General features: G+C 37.5%; 1 protein-coding gene and 1 long non-coding RNA gene across 2 annotated transcripts; both read right to left on the bottom strand.

Moving 5' to 3' along the window:
* Positions 1-723: 723 nt before the first annotated feature.
* On the bottom strand, positions 724-2,284 carry LOC142611811 (uncharacterized). The gene is made up of 4 exons (XR_012840129.1): positions 1,519-2,284; positions 1,247-1,408; positions 1,100-1,131; positions 724-1,003 (listed from the first exon to the last, which is right to left on the bottom strand). It is a non-coding gene; the product is annotated as an uncharacterized LOC142611811 (long non-coding RNA).
* A 12,036-nt stretch (positions 2,285-14,320) lies between these two features.
* Positions 14,321-20,105, bottom strand: LOC142612537 (mitochondrial outer membrane import complex protein METAXIN). The gene is made up of 7 exons (XM_075784615.1): positions 19,989-20,105; positions 19,587-19,797; positions 18,532-18,866; positions 18,276-18,352; positions 18,073-18,133; positions 17,191-17,356; positions 14,321-14,794 (listed from the first exon to the last, which is right to left on the bottom strand). The coding sequence occupies exons 2-7, from the start codon at positions 19,762-19,764 to the stop codon at positions 14,613-14,615; spliced, it is 999 nt and encodes a 332-aa protein (XP_075640730.1). The 5' UTR covers positions 19,765-19,797; positions 19,989-20,105; the 3' UTR covers positions 14,321-14,612.
* Between the last annotated feature and the right edge of the window lie 1,230 nt (positions 20,106-21,335).

A 21,335-nucleotide genomic window follows, 5' to 3' on the forward strand; every position in this document is an offset into this window, starting at 1 on the left:
GACTTTGACTCTCTTCTCTATCTTGCTGGTTTTATTTTATTTTATTTTATTTTAATGAGTCTTGGTCCCAAGGGAAGAGGGGAGGTTCAAAATCCTCCACACTTAATGAGGTGTGAATCGTGATCACCAACTAATTGTGCTGACCTGGGGTTAATTGCCATTTTTTTGTTATCTACAAGCAACTACTTTTATTCTTCAGTATGTACCACTGTTACTCTAACAAGAAACAATCATAGAGGGCTTTTCACTAGATCCTTGTGAAAGAAGACACTATGATCTAGTCCTAGGAGATTATGTAGTAAGAGACGTATTATCAGGGACTGCAACAGACAAAAAATCAACCTTTAAGTACAACATATTTACATAATTCTATATCTATGCAAGATTCTTTCTTGCCCTTGTTCACTTACAAAGCTTGTTAACTTTAGGTAGCTAGAATTCAGATTTAATTTACTTATTTGCAGCAAGAATTTCCATAATATTAAATATTTTTCCACCAAAATGAGCAACGTTCTTTCATTGAGACAGAAGCTAAAAAACCTTAGGCAGGTCAGAACACATAAACAAGCATGATAAACCTATGGCAGTTAGTTGAAAGCTAAAGGAGTTCAGTAGCTAGCCACTGAGCCTATGATATGAGCTGCAACATGAGTTCATAATCTAGAAAGTATGAATGAAATCAATCAGTAAAGGAGTTGTAAATCATAATTACATCACTGGTCATTCTTTTTAAAAACGAGAAAGAGAAAAACGAATTACACAACTTTAACTATCACATTTGATCAAAATACTACAAGCCTGCAGCCAAGTGTTGGTTATTCAAACCTGAGGAAAATGCAGGTGTGTCCATCAATGCAATTTTTTTTGGAGACTTAAACATCCTGCATTGCTGTGAAGAAGGATCAATATCCAGCAGCTCAGATGTCCATTAAAAAGGAGTTTGAACTTCATTTGGCAGCTCAGCCATCTCCACAGTTACCCAATTCCAAAGGGGACTCGCAACCTGAAAATACAAAATCAGTGATCCATATGTATACCAGCTTAAGAAATTGAAAAAGGAACACATTGTGGGAAAATAGGGACAGAAATGCAAACCCACCTTTCCTTGGCTCTGATCTAAAAGCACACTCTCTAACAACAATTGCATTGAAAAAAGGGAGCACAATTAGTAATCAAATACAAGCATAGAAAAGAATGTTAGGCGTGGCATTAAATGAGCAACATGAAAAAGGATATAGATTATTACCATCATCCAATCCAAGTTTCCTCACAAAGAATTCCATGTCAGCTGCCCTTGTTTTCTATTGGATGCACCCTTTATGATTGTGCGGGAAATTTTCATCTTCAACAAAGCCAACCTTCTTGGAATAATGATTAGTCTTTGAAGCCTGATGTAGATATAGAGTTTCTATATTTAAAATGTTCGTTAGTGCTTTCCTGCCATTTACTTTATTTTAAGCAATAAACTGATGGCTCTTTGTTGACTGGCTTATAGTGGGTTCAATAACATTGACCTACCCTTGGACAAAAGATATCGGCTTAGAGATATCAATCTCTCTATTGTTGATGCTCAACTTGTCTGTATGGTTCTTCTTTGATGCCTTAAGTGTAGAGGGTTTCCCAGAGTTTGGAAACTCAATGAGGGCTTCGATCTTTCCTCCAGAAGGAGATGTTAATTTACACACATTATGCTCTCCATCAACAGCAACCAACTTATTGGAATGGTTCTTCAATGCCAGGCATGTTGAGGGTTTTGCTGAATTTGAAAGGTCAGCTAGTTCTCTTTGACTGCCCACTGATGCAGTTTTCTTTCTAGAAACTATAAGTATGAAAGTTGAATATTGAAACTATAATAAGACACAAAATAATTACAGTAAAAACAACAATAAACAATAACATTTACAGAACAAAGGAGTTCAAATTCTCATCCTGAATCAAACCACCAGATTGAGTTGCCATTGTTCTTTTACTGTGAAAGAAAGTTGGGTGTGCAGCAACAAATATTCAGTGCAACATTATCAAATAGGGTTTTCAATATGATATCTATTCTGACACTGATGCTTGACATTAAGATTGTGATATTAAACCACGTACAATTCATAGAGTGGAAATGTTATCCAGTTGGTGTAGATTACAAGCCAAAAACGCATTGCCATTTAACTTACATCTATGTAATTAGATAGTCGAAGCTTGATCTTTCAAAGAAGCAGGAATCGTGATAAGAAGAAAGAACATATAGCATATCATATGAGATATGCAATCATATATTCAAACTTCTATCCTATGTATGATGAAAATGCTCTAGACCAAAACTACCCAAAGCTAAAAGAGGCTTAGTAAGTCATGATAAATACATACTAACAAACCTGAAAAATTAAAAAGGTATGAATTAAATACTTAAGTCAATCATTAAAAAAAATCATAATGACAAAATATTTGTATATAATTCAATTTCTTTATCCTCTTTCTTGATTTTTTTTTTTTTAATAATTTGCAGTCACTCTGCTTTAATAACCACTAGGCCAGATTCAAGACCATGTATGAGTGAGGTTGTTAACTTGCCTAACCAATATGAACCTTCCTGCTTTGGGGCTATATAGTAAGTCAATTTGTTTTTTTCTTTGTATTCAGGTAATTGCCACCCTTAAAGGAGGAAAATTTTGTGATATGAACGTCAGCAATAGTCTTACAAAGAGGAAGCTGAAATGCTTGCACCCCAGCTCACAATGAGGACAAAAGTACGGTTTCCCAATTCTCTTATATTAAAACAAAAACAAGTCGATTCGTCCAATAACGTGTTTCACCCATTAAATTATGAATTTTGAACTCCAACCAAGTACTAGGACTATTATTATTATTATTATATCAATCACAATTAAAGATTACCACAATTCTGTCAACACAAGAAAACACCAAGAAAGACTCATCAAGAAAAATAAAAGAACAGCTACAATAAAACAAAAGCAATTAAGAAACTAAATGAAAGGCAACATTTAATTTATAGGGGAAAAAAGGGAAGGGCAGTGTCTCACCAAGAAACTAAAGGAATAGAAAGAATAAGAAGAAAAACTCACATTTGGGTAATCTCCGAATAGTTTTGCTGTCTATGAAATTTTGTCGAGTTGCTTTTATTTCATGGAATAGTTGTCTATCAAGTAGTTTTTTTTGTCAAAATGTTTCAACGTGTTTGGAGCAAAACTTTGTCCATAACGTTTACGAGTTGCATGATCATATTATAATCCACATCACACATTAATCACTTCTTTTGACGTAACTAAATTATCCAATACTCCTTCTCAAAAAAAAAATCCAATCTTTCAATGCACTCCTAAATTTCTTTTTGACATTACACTGACCAATTGCTACCAGCCTATCACAAATTAATTTTGTAACGTTGACTCCAATTTGATTATTCTACGCTTATATAAAAATTTTTAAAAAGTAGATCATATAAGCAAATAAGTAAAGATGAAATTACTCCATAATTCAAATGTGAAATGCTACTAATAATATTGGTAGGTTTGGATATGGAGAATGGGAAGAATCCAACATGAACCAATTCATGAATATTGTTTCAGTGTTTGCCTTCTATGTTTCAGATTTTTTTTGGAGAATCTATGAGGCATAGGTTCAAATTGACTATATAAACCAACCACAATGATGTAACTTTGGAACACTTTTTAAGTTTTAATTAATAAACTTTATAGGTTCAAATCACAAAAAGTCATTTTTACAGTGGTGAAGAAAAAGTATGTCTTAAAATTATTATAATTTTTTAACTGATAACTTGCAACACGGTATTGCGCTTGACCCATTCATGACTTTTCCTACCCTAATTAATCCCTTGTTCTTTTCAAACAATGCATTCACGACTTTTCCTACCCTAATTAATCCCTTATTCTTTTCATACAATAATGTATGAGCATCTCCGATACATTCATACAATACTCATCTTTTTGCTTCCAATTCCATACATCATACGAGACATTTCATGCGTCATACAATATTATCCAATATGCACCCAAAAAAAAAAATATATATATATATATATATATATATATATTTATATCGCAATTTGTAGATAATCTTTCACTTAACTAAAAATAACTTAAACCATTCAAATTAAATAACTTCAACAATTTATACCCAGAAGGGGAAGATCGTCATAAAAATTAGGACAAAGTTTAACAACAAAATTGGTTGTAGCCTTAAGCTACAACTTTACTCAATATCTTTTTATTAAAAATGAATTTTAATAAATCCACTATTGGATTACATCTTCTTCTTATATCTTCTATAACCAAACTAATTTCTTTTAAGATTATGACAACACTTGATTTTTAACCCATCTTGTGAACATATTATTAATCCCATACTAGGCATGTTTTCGTTTTATGATTGGCCTCTTTTCCCTGCGCACCCTTTTTGATTTTAAAACAATTGAGATTTCTCTGGAGATGGTGTAGACGACTAAATTTCTTAATTCGAAATAAATTAAACAAGTAAAATAGTTTCACAAATACGAATTTGTATTGATAAATGTGTGGTACAATTCTTTGTAATTACAAAAGAGTGATCCTCTGATTCGATCTCCTTGAAAGATTTATTGATTGGAATTGTGGTAATGTGATTTTGATTTGAACATAAGATATTCTTCAATTTGGCTGAGGAATGGATCGAAGATCTTTGAAAAGGAATTACAATGAATCTCTGGCTATGAGCTTGTTAGAAATTCTTTGTTCTTCGTGTTCTTCGTGTGTTCTTCATGTTTGAAGGTTTGTGGTGGAAGTTCTTCGGTGCTTTAGAGGCTTGATTCCGTAGAGCTTCGTTGATTTATGGTTTGTTGAGGTTTCTAGAGGCTTTTGAGCTTGATTCCAGTGAACTTTGAGATTTGGACGAGTAATTTGGATGACTTTGCTTCGAATGTTGTTTGTATTCGAGGTTGAAGTTCTTGAATTTCTTGGAGGCTTTGAGGTTTGATCCTGGCAGAGCTTCTGGGTTTTTGAACTCAAGATATCTTCTTCCTTCTCTCTGTTCTGTGTCCTTCCCTCTCTGTGTGTTCTCCTAAATGTCTTAGGAAGGCTTCTATTTATAGGAGTTTAGGGGTAGGTGAGCAACACGTGGCGGAGTCTGATTGGTGACACTTGTCACAGCTTGATTGGTCTGCTTATGTCATCGCTTACACATGCAAGGCTGCTTATGTCATCGCTTACACGTGCAGGGCTGCTTGTGTCATCGCTTACACATGCTGATGCAGTTTCATGCCTTTATTTCAATGACACTTGGCGAATTTCTATTGGAATCCGAATAGTGATGGCAAAACCTAGCAGCAATACGTGGCGCCTTGTAATTGGCTGTATTTTGTGGACTTGGTAGTATGATGCGTCAGCTTGTGATAGGTCGAGAATTTTCCCTCTCTACAAATGCCCCCTCGAGACTCGTTCATGCACACAGTTTTGGAGTGTGGTGAATGAATGAGTCTTGAAAGAAAATGGATCTTTTTATACTTGACTCTTCTAGTGAAATAGTTGAAGGTGGTGGAGCTTTTAACAGGATGAAGTAATTGCAGAAGAGTAGACCCACCCATATGAAAGGTTTTGATGAGACTGTGAAGGGGTCTGCCAGTATTTGAATGTGCTCGTGTGACCGAGCTTTCTGAGCAAAGGTTAAGTCAAAGTAATTTCAGAAGAGTATTTTGGATCGTTGGTGGCGATCACAGGGTGTTGAAGATAGAGAAGAGGTGAGGATGTTGGCTGGGTACAGCATGCAGAGCTCTGGAGCTAGCCTCTTCTTTTTAAGGACTTCTGGTGAAGTTATATCTGAAGGGTATACTTCGGATCACAGAGAGAACATGTGGGAGTGTGGTTGAATGTGCTTGCGTTATCACATCACTTAGGTTAAGTTGAGGTAATTTCAGAAGATTATTTTGGGCATGTTGTTGTTGATGGTGAAAAAGATGGTGATGAAGCCAAGTGGATGGGTGAGACATACGACACCATGGCCCTGACCCTGCATGTTGGGGACTCTCTGGCGTAGATGCCTCTGGGAAGTACACCTTCAGATGTGGGACTGGCTGCATGCTGAATGAAGTCCGACGGCAAGTCATTGAATGCGCATGTGTGACTGGACCATACTGACAGACATTAAGTTGAAGTAATTTCAGAAGTATATTTTCTGAAATTCTTCAAGCTGATCTTAAGTTGGAGTAATTCCAGAAAGTGTGTTTTGTGGTACCAGCAATGATGACCTTTGGACCCCATGATGGTGGAAACATAGGATGAGGCTTTGGTGACCATTCACCGACACCAAAGGCTAATTTCTGATAAGCTGGTACCCGGGAGGTCATCACAAGTGTTGGATGGGAGACAATTTGTAGGATACCCCAACACTTCTTACCATCTTCAATTGATGCAACTTTATTGGGAAAGCATAACAAATGAAAGATGGAGCTAACTTGTGATCCTGGTTTTAGAAACCAGCCAAGTTGCTGTTTGTTCCGAACCACCGCTTCTATTGGGAGACCAAACAGTTGAAGAGAGACTACGGAAGTCCTGTTTTTAGGAACAGGTGTCTCAACTGGACTTGGATTTCCTGGCCAACCAATTCCACGGAGGCATGGGAGGTCGATGCAGACCTTGTTATGAGTAACTCTATGAACAAACGTGGTCATTATGTGAGGAAACAAAATTTGTTTGAATCCTAAAACAGTGATGATGTTGTGAGAAGGGTTACTACTGAACCATGAAGGGGTTGATTTCAAACTGATCATGAAGCGATCTTGGTTGCTAGGTATTGAGCATGACGAGGCCATAGTGAGAACTGGCTGTGAGAAGGAGGATTTGAAAATTTGAAAGAAGCAAATCTTCATTTCATGACTCAGTGTATGTGTTTTTTTTTTTCTTGATGAATTTAGCGGATTCGGCCCTTCTATTTATAGCGAAGAGATGAAGAATGGTAGCTGGGTAGTTAAGAATGGCGGATGAGACTTCTCGGTAGGAACGGTGGATGAGAATGGTAGACGCCGAATGGGAACGGTGGTGGATGAGAATGGTAGGCGCCGAATGGGAACGTTAGGTTGGAGACTGGTAGGCACCGACGAAAATAATAGGTTGAAGCAGTGACCCAATGTAATTTCAATTTCGAGACATACTTGTGAGAGTTCGTCTATTTTTGAAAGGGGAGCCTTGATCAAGTCTGGAGGATAATTTTGAGGGAATCCAGACCAAATGGATGGATCTCAAATTATGATCTTGAGAGCTTAAATTTTGGACACCGCTAGTACTTTGGAGAAGCGGGTGTAGTTTTTAAGTCCAAAACAAATACCCGGATTTCAAAATCAAAATCTTTGCGAAAACCTGATAGGACAAGTTTTGCTTGAATATCTTGATCTTCGGTCAAAGTTTACACCAAAGCCAATAATTGTATACTCACACTATTTGAGCAATTTTGGATTCTCAAATGAATAAATAGACCCCAAAATTGAAAAGTACGCGAAAAATTGAGCAAGACAGGTCAATCTTAAAAATTTTGACTTTTGGTCAAAATTTGTGCAAAAGTCAATTTTTTTTAGAAATTGGACTGTTGTGTAATTTTCGAGCCTCGATTGAAGAAACAGACCCCAAAATTGGAAAGTACGCGAAAAATTGAGTGGGACACGTCCGTTTTGAAAATTTTGACTTTTTGGTCAAAGTCAAAGTCTTAATTTGTCAAAGTTTTTTTTTTTTTTTTTTTTTTCCAGGCGGTCCGGATCCAGGTCGGATTTTCCGGGTCGAACCGGGTCTAAGCATATTGAACCGGGCCAGGAGGATGACGTCATCCGTGACGTCATCGACGAGGAACGCGTGTCACGCATGGCGCGTGCAAGCGCGTGAGAGAGCGCCGGCGCGTGGGAGCGCGTGAAATCATCCAGCGGCGCGTGGAAGCGCGTGCAACTGACCCTGGGATTTCCGGACTTTCTGGCGGCGCGTGGCTCATCTTTTGGGCTTGAAATTTTCACACTTTCTAGTTATAAGGCCGTAGAAGACTGCTATATGGTCGGTTTTGTGAAATTGTGCACAGATTTGCACAGTTTTGATGGACTACACCAGTGGTCATCGCTAGCTTGTGGCGGCGCGTGGCTCATCGTTTGGGCCTAAAAATTTCAGGTTTTGTAGATCGAAGGCCAATAGCTCTAATGGTGGTATCAGTTTTGTAAAATTGTTCTCAGATTGGCACAGATTTGAATGAGAAACCCGCGAGTCACTGAGAATTTGTGGCCATGTGTGGCGGCGCGTGGCCTGGTATCTGGGCCTGAAATTTTCAGATTTGGTGGATCGAAGGTTGTAGAAGACTCCTGTGAGGTCGATTTTGTGAAATAAGGTCTGAATTTTCACAAATTCGGCTGAGAAAGTCGTGGGTCTTTGTTGAATCTTATGGCATTTTGGTCCAATTTTGTGGAAGCCGCCCTGACAGGATGTAAAAATTCAGACTTGCCACGTGACTTGCCATGAATTCAGACTTGCATTATCTTCTGTCTCTATGGCTGAAGATGCTCTTTGATTTCAAAATTCAGCACAGACTTCTCTGATTTTAAGTGCATTTGAGTTTGCAAAATCTGACTTTGAATTCCAATTGTTTTCACATTTCTGAAATGTGAATATAAGTTTTTTTCATTGGTCGGTTGGTAGAACCATTTTTGCTGACTTTCTTCATTTTTTTTTGTCTGCTAGTTTAGCAGAAATTCTCTATATAAGAGGTGAGATTGGCTTCGTTCATTTGGGCATTCTTAGCCTTCAGTCTTCTTCTCCAGCTTTTAAGATTTTTTTTTTCTTTCTTTCTTTTTCTTTTTCTTTTATCCTTTGTTTAGCCATGCAATGAGATTTTCTTCTGACATTTTTTTTGTTGTTGCTTGTTTTTGTTTTGCAGCTCAGTTTCCTTGATCTTTGGGTTTTGACATCAAACTTCACGCTGACGTTCTCATAGAAGTGTTTGCCTTCATTTGGTGACTTTGTATTTCATTGATAGCAACGTTGCAAGAACGTATGCCTTCATGTTGTTACATTCTTTTCTTGCATCAACAATCTTTTAGTGATATTCGTCTTTGCAACGACGTTTCCATAAGGATATTCAGCTAGACAATAATGCTATCGCCCATAAAGCTACGTCAACACTTCATTTGCACAAAAGCTATGCCAACATTCATCTTTGCCATGAAGCTACGTCAACACTTTATTTGCACAGAAGTCATGCCAACATTCATCTTTGCTATGAAGCTACGTCAACACTTCATTTGCACAAAAGTCATGCCAACATTCATCTTTGCCATGAAGCTACGTCAACACTTCATTTACATCGAAGCTGGGCCAATAGTTCATCTATATTGAAGTCGTGCTGACATCCATTTTTGTCATGCAGTTGTGTCAACACTCCATTTGCACAGAAGCCATGCCAACATTCATTTTTACCATGAGGCTACGTCAACACTTCATTTGCACAGAAGCTATGCCAACATTCATCTTTGCCATGAAGTCGTGTCAACACTCCATTTGCACAGAAGCTATGCCAACATTCATCTTTGCCATGAAGCTATGTCAACACTTCATTTGCATCGAAGCTGGGCCAATAGTTCATCTATATTGAAGTCGTGCCGACATCCATTTTTGTCATGCAGTCGTGTCAACACTCCATTTGCACAGAAGCCATGCCAACATTCATTTTTGCCATGAAGCTACGTCAACACTTCATTTGCACAGAAGCTATGCCAACATTCATCTTTGCCATGAAGTCGTGTCAACACTCCATTTGCACAGAAGCTATGCCAACATTCATCTTTGCCATGAAGCTACGTCAACACTTCATTTGCACAGAAGCTATGCCAACATTCATCTTTGCCATGAAGTCGTGTCAACACTCCATTTGCACAGAAGCTGCACTAATATTGGCCTTTATAATGAAGCTTGAAGTTTCAAGAAGCTCCCATCAAGACTTTGAGGATGCAAAGAGATGCCAATAAAACCTTGAAGATGTGAGAAGAATGCCGCCATGATTTTGACATTGCACGAACATGCCCTTAGAGGAGAGATAATGCAACATCAACTTCAGATGTTGGAGGAAGGTGACGTTGTCCAGATTTTAGAGACATGATGTGAAACAACACCACTCAGAAGGGAGATGATATGGTTCAAATTTCAGAGTTGTGAAGTGGCACATCCTAGAAGAGAGACAATATAGCCTAGACTTGAAAGGTACAAAAAAGATGCCCCCAGGAGATAAGTGATGCAAAGTATACTTCAGAGACGTGGGAATATGTCCACAAAAGATGAGCAATGCCATGCAGACTCCATTCCTTGCAACAGAGGTTGAAGATTTTATTTTACTCCACAACCGAGAATCAAGTTATCATTATTTCAAGGAAAGCTAAGTAGCACCAATTCTTTGCAGCTATCACTTTCTACAATAATGATCTTTGAACATCATATAGTGAGCAATTGATTGATCTTAAGCGACGCCTTGCCAATCAAAGGGTTCTTGAAAGCATGTTGACAACCTTTGGACAAACTCTTCAAGCTAGACTGCCAGTCCTTCTTCTTTTTATGTGACTGAACTTAGTGAAAAGTACTAAGTTGCCTACGTACCCTGGAGAGGGATCAAGTCATTTACGTAGTTCAACCAAAATTTTTTTTTTTTGATGATTTTTTTTTTTTTTGTTTTTCTTTTGCTTTGTTTTTGATGATTTTTTTTTTCTTTTGTTTTGTTTTTGATGATTTCTTTTGTTTTTTTTTTTTTTTTTTTTTTTTTTTTTTTTACAAAGAGGGAAGGCTCACGTGTGTAATCCTCGCCCTACACCCCACAGCATTTCATGGGTACCAATTGTGCAATAGTGGGTATCACCTCTAATCGAACCTGAGACCTTGGCCTCAAGGGTGACATGGGCATCCAACCACTACGCCACACTCACAAATGGTGACATAGAGTGGGATTAATTTCTCCTTATTTGTGCACTTTCAAAGGTAATGGGAAAACATCAGGTACCCTTGTAGTGCTGCAGTGGGTAGTTTAAGCTCTTACCGAGGAGCAATTCTCGATTTTCAAGCAGAGAAATGTTTGAGGAACTTCCCATTGATGGGGCCGATCCTTACGCCATCATTGTCAATCAATTTGTAAGCCTTATTGGTGTTTGCCCCCTGCTTGAGAGTTGGCAGTACATCACAAGCAACGGTCACATAGTTTGACCCAACAACTTCATCAAGGTCTAGATCAATCTTGTTTTCTTTGGCTAGCTTCATGATTTGTTCTTTGAAGACGAAACATTTTTGAATTGGGTGGCCAATGATGCGATGATATTTGCAGTAGTTAGGGTTATCAACTTTCCCTATGTCTTCTGGTCGCTTGCATTCTGGCAATTCAACCAGCTTCAATTGCAATAGTTGTTCTAAGATGTTTGGCACATCTTCATCGGGGAACGGATATGCTTTTTGCTCACGTTCCTTAAAGGTCAAACGACGCACTTCGTTCTTTTGCCATCCTTCAAGTTGTTTTTCATTTGTCTTTGCTTCTCTCCTTGAAACCTTAATTATGGTAGTGTTAACAGTTATTGGGTCTTTGAGATTGCCTTTTGCATTCCTGTCATTCATCTTTACTTCCTTTCTGCTTTCCTCAGGTACGGGAGGTTTCATATTTTCGTGGCAAGAGATACTCAATTCCATGTCATGCGCACGAGTTGCCAATTCTTCAAATGTTCGGGGCTTTATCCCTTGCAGGATGTACAGAAGTCCCCAGTGCATGTCTTGGATGCACATTTCTACAGCAGATATTTCAAAAAGTCTATCCTTACAATCTAGACTCAAAGAATGCCATCGATTGATATGGTCAACAACGGGCTCGTCTTTCCACTGCTTAGTATTGGTAAGCTCCATCATGCTTACCGTACGACGTGTGCTGTAGAACCGGTTGAGGAACTCCCTTTCAAGTTGTTCCCAACTATCGATTGACTCGGGTTCTAAGTCTGTATACCAATCAAAGGCATTCCCTTTTAGTGAACGAACGAACTGCTTTACAAAGAGGCCCCCTTGAGTCCCTGCGTTCTCGCAAGTTTCTACAAAGTGAGCAATGTGTTGCTTAGGGTTTCCCTTTCCATCAAATTGCAAGAACTTAGGGGGTTGGTACCCATTTGGCATTCTCATACTGTCAATGCGTTTTGTATAAGGTTTTGAATACATGAGAGAATGTGTGGAAGAACCTCCATATTGTGCTCGTATGGTGTTCGTTATCATGTCCTGCAGTTGTTGGACAGATATTGAGGCCATTGAGGTGGATTGTTCTTGTCGAGGAGTGTTTTCAATTTCTTTCCCTTCATCATCCTTCACAGATGTGAATTTATGACCATGGCTTGATTCACCAAGATCTTGTACTTCGAGCTTGTTCATTAAAGTTGCAATTTGGAGGTCCTTATCTTCAAGTGCTTTTGTGAGAAGGACGACCCTTTGTTCCATTTCAGCCATCTTTTCTTCCATGGTAGAGGTGTTAGTCATCATGACTGACACAACTTCCACAGATGATGGAGAAGGAAGTGAATTGAAGTGAGCACGTGAAATCTCATCTTTTGGGTTCCCTTTGATGAGAGAGAAATCGTGCGACCAACTTCTTGTGAAGGAAGAAGGGGATTTGCCCCCATACTTGTGGTGTTCCAAGGTGGAGATTTCCTTGTTGATGACCTTGTTTCTTTTAAGAGGATCTAAGGAGATGATTGTCTGGACCTTGGCTTCCTTAGTTGATTGAGATTGAAGTTGATTGTGAGCTTTAGGTTGGCTACAATTGATTGCTTCAATGCAACTGTTGGTGGTAGCCGCACCAAGTTTAATTGAAGTAGCTATTGTTGAAGCTTGAATGTTCTTGCTAGAGGCCATTGAAGTTGGTAGCAAGATGATTAAGATTTTTTTTCTTTGAAGGAGAATGAGATGAGAGGCAGAGAGGTCCCACTGGGCGTGCCAGAATTTGTAGACGACTAAATTTATTAGTTCGAAATAAATTAAACAAGTAAAATAGTTTCACAAATACGAATTTGTATTGATAAATGTGTGGTACAATTCTCTGTAATTACAAAAGAGTGATCCTCTGATTCGATCTCCTTGAAAGATTTATTGATTGGAATTGTGGTAATGTGATTTTGATTTGAACATAAGATATTTTTCAATTTGGCTGAGGAATGGATCGAAGATCTTTGAAAAGGAATTACAATGAATCTCTGGCTATGAGCTTGTTAGAAATTCTTTGTTCTTCGTGTTCTTCGTGTGTTCTTCGTGTTCTTCGTGTGTTCTTCGTGTTTGAAGGTTTGTGGTGGAAATTCTTCGGTGCTTTAGAGGCTTAATTCCGTAGAGCTTCATTGATTTATGGTTTGTTGAGGTTTCTAGAGGCTTTTGAGCTTGATTCCAGTGAACTTTGAGATTTGGACGAGTAATTTGGATGACTTTGCTTCGAATGTTGTTTATATTCGAGGTTGAAGTTCTTGAATTTCTTGGAGGCTTTGAGGTTTGATCCTGGCAGAGCTTCTGGGTTTCTGAACTCAAGATATCTTCTTCCTTCTCTCTATTCTGTGTCCTTCCCTCTCTGTGTGTTCTCCTAAATGTCTTAGGAAGGCTTCTATTTATAGGAGTTTAGGGATAGGTGAGCGACACGTGGCGGAGTCTGATTGGTGACACTTGTCACAGCTTGATTGGTCCGCTTATGTCATCGCTTACACGTGCAAGGCTGCTTGTGTCATCGCTTACACGTGCAGGGCTGCTTGTGTCATCGCTTACACATGCTGATGCAGTTTCATGCCTTTATTTCAATGACACTTGGCAAATTTCTATTGGAATCCGAATAGTGATGGCAAAACCTAGCAGCAATACGTGGCGCCTTGTAATTGGCTGTATTTTGTGGACTTGGTAGTATAATGCGTCAGCTTGTGATAGGTCGAGAATTTTCCCTCTCTACAGATGGGATATAGTTACTAATTCACAAATACAAAATAAATTTTTTTCAGCAAAAGTGTTAAAGAATAAAGTTCAAGTTCAAACAGGTTTAAGATTTTGGGTCAAATTTTGGCAGACCTCTAGGTTGTGAACATTATTTTTCCTTTTCCTCCTGGAATCTGTAAAGCATTTGATAGTTGATATAATTAAATCGAGGCAGCATATAATAATTCTGGTTTGTAGGTTTAGAAGAATTGCATGGGATATGAGGTGCTTCTATCATTTGCAACTGAAGAGGATATCTGCTTGCATAGGATTCTGAGAATCTAAGGGGCTATACATCCCCTTTACCAATCCAAATTAACAAAAATGTAAATACAGATCCATTATTTTTCTGGGAAAGGTACAAGTAAATTATAGCAAATTAAAATACAAAATGTAAGCATCGTTTAAAAAATCAAATGTCATGAACAATAGAATATTTCTTTTGAAACCGCAAAAAAATACAGCTCATCTATTCAAATAAATCATAACTTTGAGTTGTATGGACACTTATTTTCCAAAATTTCCATTGAAAATTACAAGGGCAAAAGTCATCCTTATCAACTAGCTAACCTTGGCTACTAATTAAGGGGAAAATGTAGGTATTTAAAACTCAGCATGAAGATGAGTGAATGCCTTTCAGTCATCATAACCATAGCCATCATCGTCATCAAGCTCCACTTCATCATCAGATCTATTCATGAAAGTGAGAAAAAGTAGAACTGAAACGAGCTGTGCTGCCACAAAATATTTGGCCCTTTTTCTAAGAGTTTTCTCCTCCTTTGTTTTTTCCCTCTTGGATTTGCTTTTGGGCTTTGAACCTATGATTGATCCAAATTGTATGTAGAAAGAAATGATAAGCAAAGGTACCAATACGGCAGAGACAGGAATCCCACATGATAGAAATGCATAAAACTGACAAAGCATAAATCATTTGTGTACTAGTGGTGAAACACAGCAATACAATTTATTCAAGGTTAGAAAATTTCAACTATATTGATACCTCACATAAAACGAAAAACAACAAAAATGTTCAATTAGCCATGCCTCTGTTCATTCACATACACAATAAAGTTTCTATTTCTGACATGAACACAAACAAAAAATGCATAAACTGAAACTTTCAATTCCAAAGAGACCTACAAGGAGAACCTTGTCTTAAATTATACTCCTTTGTTTGCACAGAAGGAAGGTCTATGATTCTACTAGTACACATAATGCTATTATGGAATGGTCATAAGAAAGTGACTCTACTGTTAAAATGAACTGGCAGGATATCTTACATTGTAGAATTGGCAGTGTAAATGAGTTATTTGGGAATGCCTTTGGGGACACCTTCAAGGCTATCTCTGCACAGAATCCTATTTTGGAAAAGATGGAAATGGAGATTATTTGGTTGTAAGAGACTATATTTGTCTAAGGAAGGTAGGCTCACATTGCTGAAGAGTACGCTTTCTAGCCTTCCAACTTATTACCCCTCCTTATTAACTGTCCCAAAATCTGTATCTGAGAGGTTGGAAAAGATTCAAAGGAATTTATTGTAGGGCACCTTAGAGGAGTTCAAATACTCTTTGGTGGCGTGGACAAGGTGTGCTCTCCTATTGAGGTGAGTGGCTTGGGGTAAAGAAGATTGGGAACTTTAATCAAGCTATGCAGGGGAAATGGCTATGGCATTTTGGGCACAAAAATATACATCTATGGCATCAGATGGTGTACAAAAGCTGGTAGAGGATCACATGGATGTAGCCTTTGGTAGAGTGTTAGAGCATGTTGGGACTCTTTTTTCCAACATGTGACTTTTGAGGTAGGTGATGGTGTTCATGTAAGGTTTTGGCATGATAAGGGGAGTGGCCACCTTCTCTGAAGGATTTGTACCTTGATCTGTTTGCCTGCTTGGCCAATAGGTAAGCTCTTTGGTTTGTTGAATTATGGGTTGGATGATTTCACAGGGAATTTCATGATTGGGAGTTGCAATATGTGAATTCCTTTTTAAATCATATCTACTCTTAGGTGCCTAGTGGGAGGGGGCTGATAAAATGAAATGGTGATTAAAGGGGCGTTGCAAGTTTGATGTTTGTTCTTACTTATTAAAAAAAAGATTGATTTTTTTTCTTACTACAAGACTATATGTGGCACTACTGGCAATCCTTTTCCTCTTCTGAGCATATGGTGTGTCAAGGCTCCAAAGAGGGAGTCTTTCTCTTTGTGGACAGTAGCTTGGGTAAAATTCTTACTATTGATATCTTTATCAAGAAGGGCTTATCTTTAGTAGGCTGGTACTGGTTGTGTTAGTGTAGCAGGAAAATAGTGGATCGATTATTGCTTCATTGTGATGTTACTTATGTTTGTAGAGTGTGAAGTATTAACATGTTTGGAGTTTAGTGGGTGATGCCTCTGACAGTAACATCCCTATTTTTGAGTTTCGCAATTCTCTTAGATTTTTTGTAATTTTTATAAGCACTTTGTGTTCATTGTATGAACATGATGTGATTCTCTGTGATTTAACTATTTTGAATTTTATACATACATACATACATACATACATACATACATATATATATATATATGTATGTATGTATGTATGTATGTATATATACACACACAGTGGCATAACCTTTTACAAAGCAGATCAAACAAACAAAGTGTCATTCAAGGTTTATATTGTACCCCTTTTTATTGTAGCACCCAGGCAGCCATTATCCAAATTTAAAAAAAATAAAGGTTTGGCTAGGTCATGAAGAATGAAGTAGCATTTAAATAAAAATCACTCACATCAGATCTGCCTGTCTTTTTTTCTTTTTCTTTTTTGTGGGGGTGGGGAAGGGGGGAGGGGGGGGGGGGGATATGTACTATATCTTCCTGTCAATATCAGCAATAAATTCTGGGAAACCACAAGACACAAGCAAGGCTGTGTTGATACTGATACCCTATTAAGCTTTTTTATTTACAGATTTCACTTTATTTAAGTATCTGAAATATAATACCAGCATGATTCACTAGAACTTTAAAAATGTAGTCTCTGGATTGCTCTTTTTTATTCTCTTTTTTTTCTTTTTTTTTATAAGTTGAATTGCACTCCTTTTTTTCTAAACAAAATTTTTAGTTACCAACAAAAAAAAATGTAGTCTGGATTGGTAAAGGCACTAAAACTGCCCAACCAAAATTAATAAAGATTTTAGAGAAAAAAGTACAAGTCTGGAATTTTAAAGGATCTTACTCCAATTTGAAGGACCCTTTCTTGGAGCTGATGATGAAGGGCCCGACTGAAACTGTGGGACAGAAGAAGATGACGAACCAGCCTCTATCTGCTCCATCTTATGTTTTTCAGCATACTTTACAAGATTACCATGCTCCAAGAGTGCGTTCCTCAGCACTGATGTTTCCTGATAGTATTGCAGGAAGCATGCTTAACGTCACTTCCGATACTACTAAGACTTAAAAATGTATTTAGTATATGGCAAAATCTAATAATGACCAAGCTCAGCAGGCATTTTTTACCAACATGCAAGATCAACCTCCAATTGACGCATGGTCACTACAATACGTAAAGCATCAGAAAATCACAAGCGCCGAAATAACTTCTGACATTAATTTCTCATCCAACAACTAAAACAGGAAAATTGAAAAAAAAAAAAAAATTCTCACGAGATGCACTAATGAGGGGAGATGTTATTTGAGCTAGAGCTCATTGGCTACTAAAATTTTCACATTAACAGTTGATTTCAGCTGGTGGAAAACTCACATCAGAAGCTGTTGGTTGGTGCCCCCCCCCGGGGGGGGGGGGGGGGGGTGTTAAGCCTTCCGACAGCAGCGACACTCACCAATTCTGTTTTTTTTTTTTTTTTTCCCCCTTCAGATGACGATTGATTTTATTTTGGGGGAGGGAAAACATCATAATTTTGGCCAAGTGGATGAGGGGAAAATCTAGTTTTGTGGGGAGTATACAAGAGCAACACAGAAATTAAGACTTGCTATGTTCAACAAAGATAAACTTCAAAGTTAAAGCTAATTAAAATCAATATACTTTATTAATCAAAAAAATAACCACAATCAGCTTTCACAAGATCATGACTACGTTACAATCTGTAAGATCACTCACAGGTAATGCTTGAAGAATTAAAAGCACATGCGCAAGAAACATTGCGTCCACACTTGATGGCCTACATGAAAGGAATAACACGTGCAGTTATTGACATCAGCATGTTAAGTTCACTTAATGTGAGGAAAAAAATCTCAGAAAGTTCCAAAAATTTGTTGTTTAAGGAAATAAAATATCCAAGACAGGATAGCCAGAAGAGTCACCTGTTCTCAAAGAGAAAGTCCTGTTCCCCTAACCTATTTGACAGAGCTTCATATGCAATTTTTGCTCTATTGTAAATCTGTCTCCAATAAAATATAATTTAAAACATAGAATAATTGTCAAAACCAGTGAAGAACAAATGGTAAGTAGTGGATATACAATTTCCTTAAACATTTGTGCACGTGCATATTTGAGAGAGAGATAGAGAGTCTGAACATATCAAAGTAAAAACAAGGAAGATCAAGGAGAAAAGGGTACCTCTTCCTCCTTTTGCTCAGCGTTGCCTTTAGTTATTCCAAGTTGCAGCATTACAGTCTGAGATTGCTTCCAGAACAGAACCTTTCCTATTGGCCATGGAAGATCAGGATAATAGATCATCTTAGCAGAACTACCATCAGACCCCACCCAGAGTTCATACATGATTGCATCTCCTAGCCAGGTGCTAACCATTGCTTTTGTTGATATCCATTCTGGGACTGACTTGAACTCAGTGTCCAAATCAGCAATACCATCTCTCTTCAAACTTTCAATAACTCCACCATTCTCATTATTATATGCCACATAATCACCAGACTCAATATATGGAATTTGATCTAACAAAGAACACAACAAACAACACCACAATTAGTATGCCTATTTACTTAAATATGAGTACAAGCATAATGGTTTTCTTTCTTAAGTACCAGAATACATCTACACCATGTAGATCATATACATATACAGTTATGCTATACCGTTTCTACCTACACAAAGACATACACGAAAGGCATAAATGAGCATGGATGTACAGTAAATAAGAGGAGAATTAAGCTCTAACTGCATCTAAGATTCCCTAAGACATAGACCAATAGTACATGCAAAAAAAGGGTAATCAGGAATGGTATTTCTTAGTCAAACATGAAGGACTGTCAAGCCACATCCTTAATCTATTTTCAAATCGAATGCAATTTGAATACGAACAATGTGATTTGCAACAGATCAACCTAAAGCACCTCACCTTATGCTTTCACCTTTTAAAACACTGATGAAGACTGAAAAGTAAAAGAATGGTAAGAGAAAGTCTCTCTAAGAAATAAACACAGCAAGGCAGCAATCACAGAACCCAGAGTACACACAGTGAATTATTTCTTAAATACTTTAAATAAACAACAAAAAATTGCAAAATAACAACACACAGCAGTTGTGAGCCTCAAACACAAAAAAGCAACCAAGCCAACACCCAGAATCTCTAATCACCAAAACTCACAAAAGTATAACAATAGAAACATGAAGAGAGAGAGAGAGAGAGAGAAAGAGAGAGAGAGAGGAATTACCAGAGTCCGGGTAGATAGAGCTGAAATCCAAATGGAAAGGGAGTTGAGCAAATTTGAGATACAAGTAAAGAGGGAGGCATGAAGGGCATGCTGTGGGGAGACCAAAACAGGGCTTCCTTACCACCAATGTGAAATTCTGCTCTTCTCTCCAGTTATTCCCAGTGTTCATCTCCTCCATATTTCAAAACACCAATAGTCACAACAACTACAACTACAACAGCAACAAAAGTTTACAACTTTTTAGAGATATAGCCATTTGTTTATTGTTTGATTTCGTGAAATACAAGCAGCCAACAAAAAACAAAAAAAAAACAAAACAAAAAAAGGAATCAAATCGGAGAAACAAACCCAATTCAGAGTAAAAGGAAAAGAACCCAGAAATAGATTTATTAAGGGTTTTACCTGTCCAACTGTATAAGAAGGAAGAAGGTGTCAACTGTGACTGTGTAGAAGAAGCAGAAGCGAGAAAAGGTATGGACTGTGGACGTGGGGTTTTTCTTTGGGGTTTGTGGAATGCGTGGGTTGCAAACTTGTGGGCCTGGGCCCGGTCCCTGGCTGCTATATCTGAGACTGAGACAGAGCTTCTCTTGGGGTAAATTAAGACGAGACTTCTCTTAACCATTGAATATAAAAAATGAGTAAAAGTAAAAAAAAAAACTAAAAAAAAACTAAAAATTAAAATATATATATATATATATATATTGTGAGAGGATGATGGTGAATTGCATAGTGCAATTTGTATAAGCAATTGCACCTAATCTCATTTCCTAATATGTTACGTTTTTTTTTTAAATTTAGAATCTCTAATTTATAATACCTTGTTAATGAGCCCACCATCTTTTTTTTATTATATAAACAAATTAATTGCTAACCACACTTAATTACGGAAAATTCTTAAGTAGTCCTGAAGTATAGTGAAATGGTGCTCCCCCTCTCACATTTATAGTGGACTCCACCATGAATTTAATGAGCAGACCCCACCATAAATGTGAGAGGAGGGAGTATCATTCTTTATACTCTGAAAGTACCTAAGAATTACTCATTAATTACACTCTCTCAATAAATTCAAACATATTACTTAACCTAAAGTATCACTACAAAAGAGCATCAATGAACCCACCATCTGTGTGTCCTAAAAGAAACTATATTGCTTATCCTATTGCATGTGATCATATATCTATATTACACATTAATCACTTCTTTCTATATAACCAAATTATTCACTCCTTCCATGCATTCCTAAATTTCTATTTGACATTACATTGAGTAATTGCCACCACGAAACTTTACACGGACTCTACTGTAAATAATGAAGTGCTTTAAATAAAATAAAAGGGTGGAACAGGTAGGTAAAAAAAGTAGTTGAAGACTCTTTTTTCGCTAAACATGACACTACTTCATTGGTAACCCACGCCACATCAATATATTATTAATTTTTTGGGTAAATCTCTTTAAAACCCAAAATAAACTTATATTTCATGGATTGGGTTCACATGGCCCACAAGATCCTTATTTTAAAAGGCGGATTCATGGTCCATATTTCCTCTTCATCAATTGGGATCATAACCCCATGACATTATTAACATCAACATATGGATCGAGCTTAAAACTCATGGCCCATATTACCTCTCTTACACTCATGACAAGCGGCTTCTTCAACAAAAGCTCATATTTAAGCAAAAATGACAACAAAACCCAAGGTACGTCATCTCATCTTCAGCTTGTGATCTAAGCTCATGAGACTCTTTA

Source organism: Castanea sativa, chromosome 10 (genome assembly GCF_040712315.1).
Source record: "Castanea sativa cultivar Marrone di Chiusa Pesio chromosome 10, ASM4071231v1".
NCBI classification, from domain to species: Eukaryota; Viridiplantae; Streptophyta; class Magnoliopsida; order Fagales; family Fagaceae; genus Castanea; species Castanea sativa.

Excerpts from the sequence above, each read along its gene's own strand:
- LOC142612537 (XM_075784615.1), bottom strand. The coding sequence starts at position 19,764 with ATGGAGGAGATGAACACTGGGAATAACTGGAGAGAAGAGCAGAATTTC. Across the intron at positions 17,357-18,072 it reads TAATTCTTCAAGCATTACCT|GAAACATCAGTGCTGAGGAA; the intron begins GTGAGTGATCTT and ends CAATACTATCAG. Across the intron at positions 14,795-17,190 it reads AAAGGGTCCTTCAAATTGGA|GTTCAAAGCCCAAAAGCAAA; the intron begins GTAAGATCCTTT and ends GATCAATCATAG.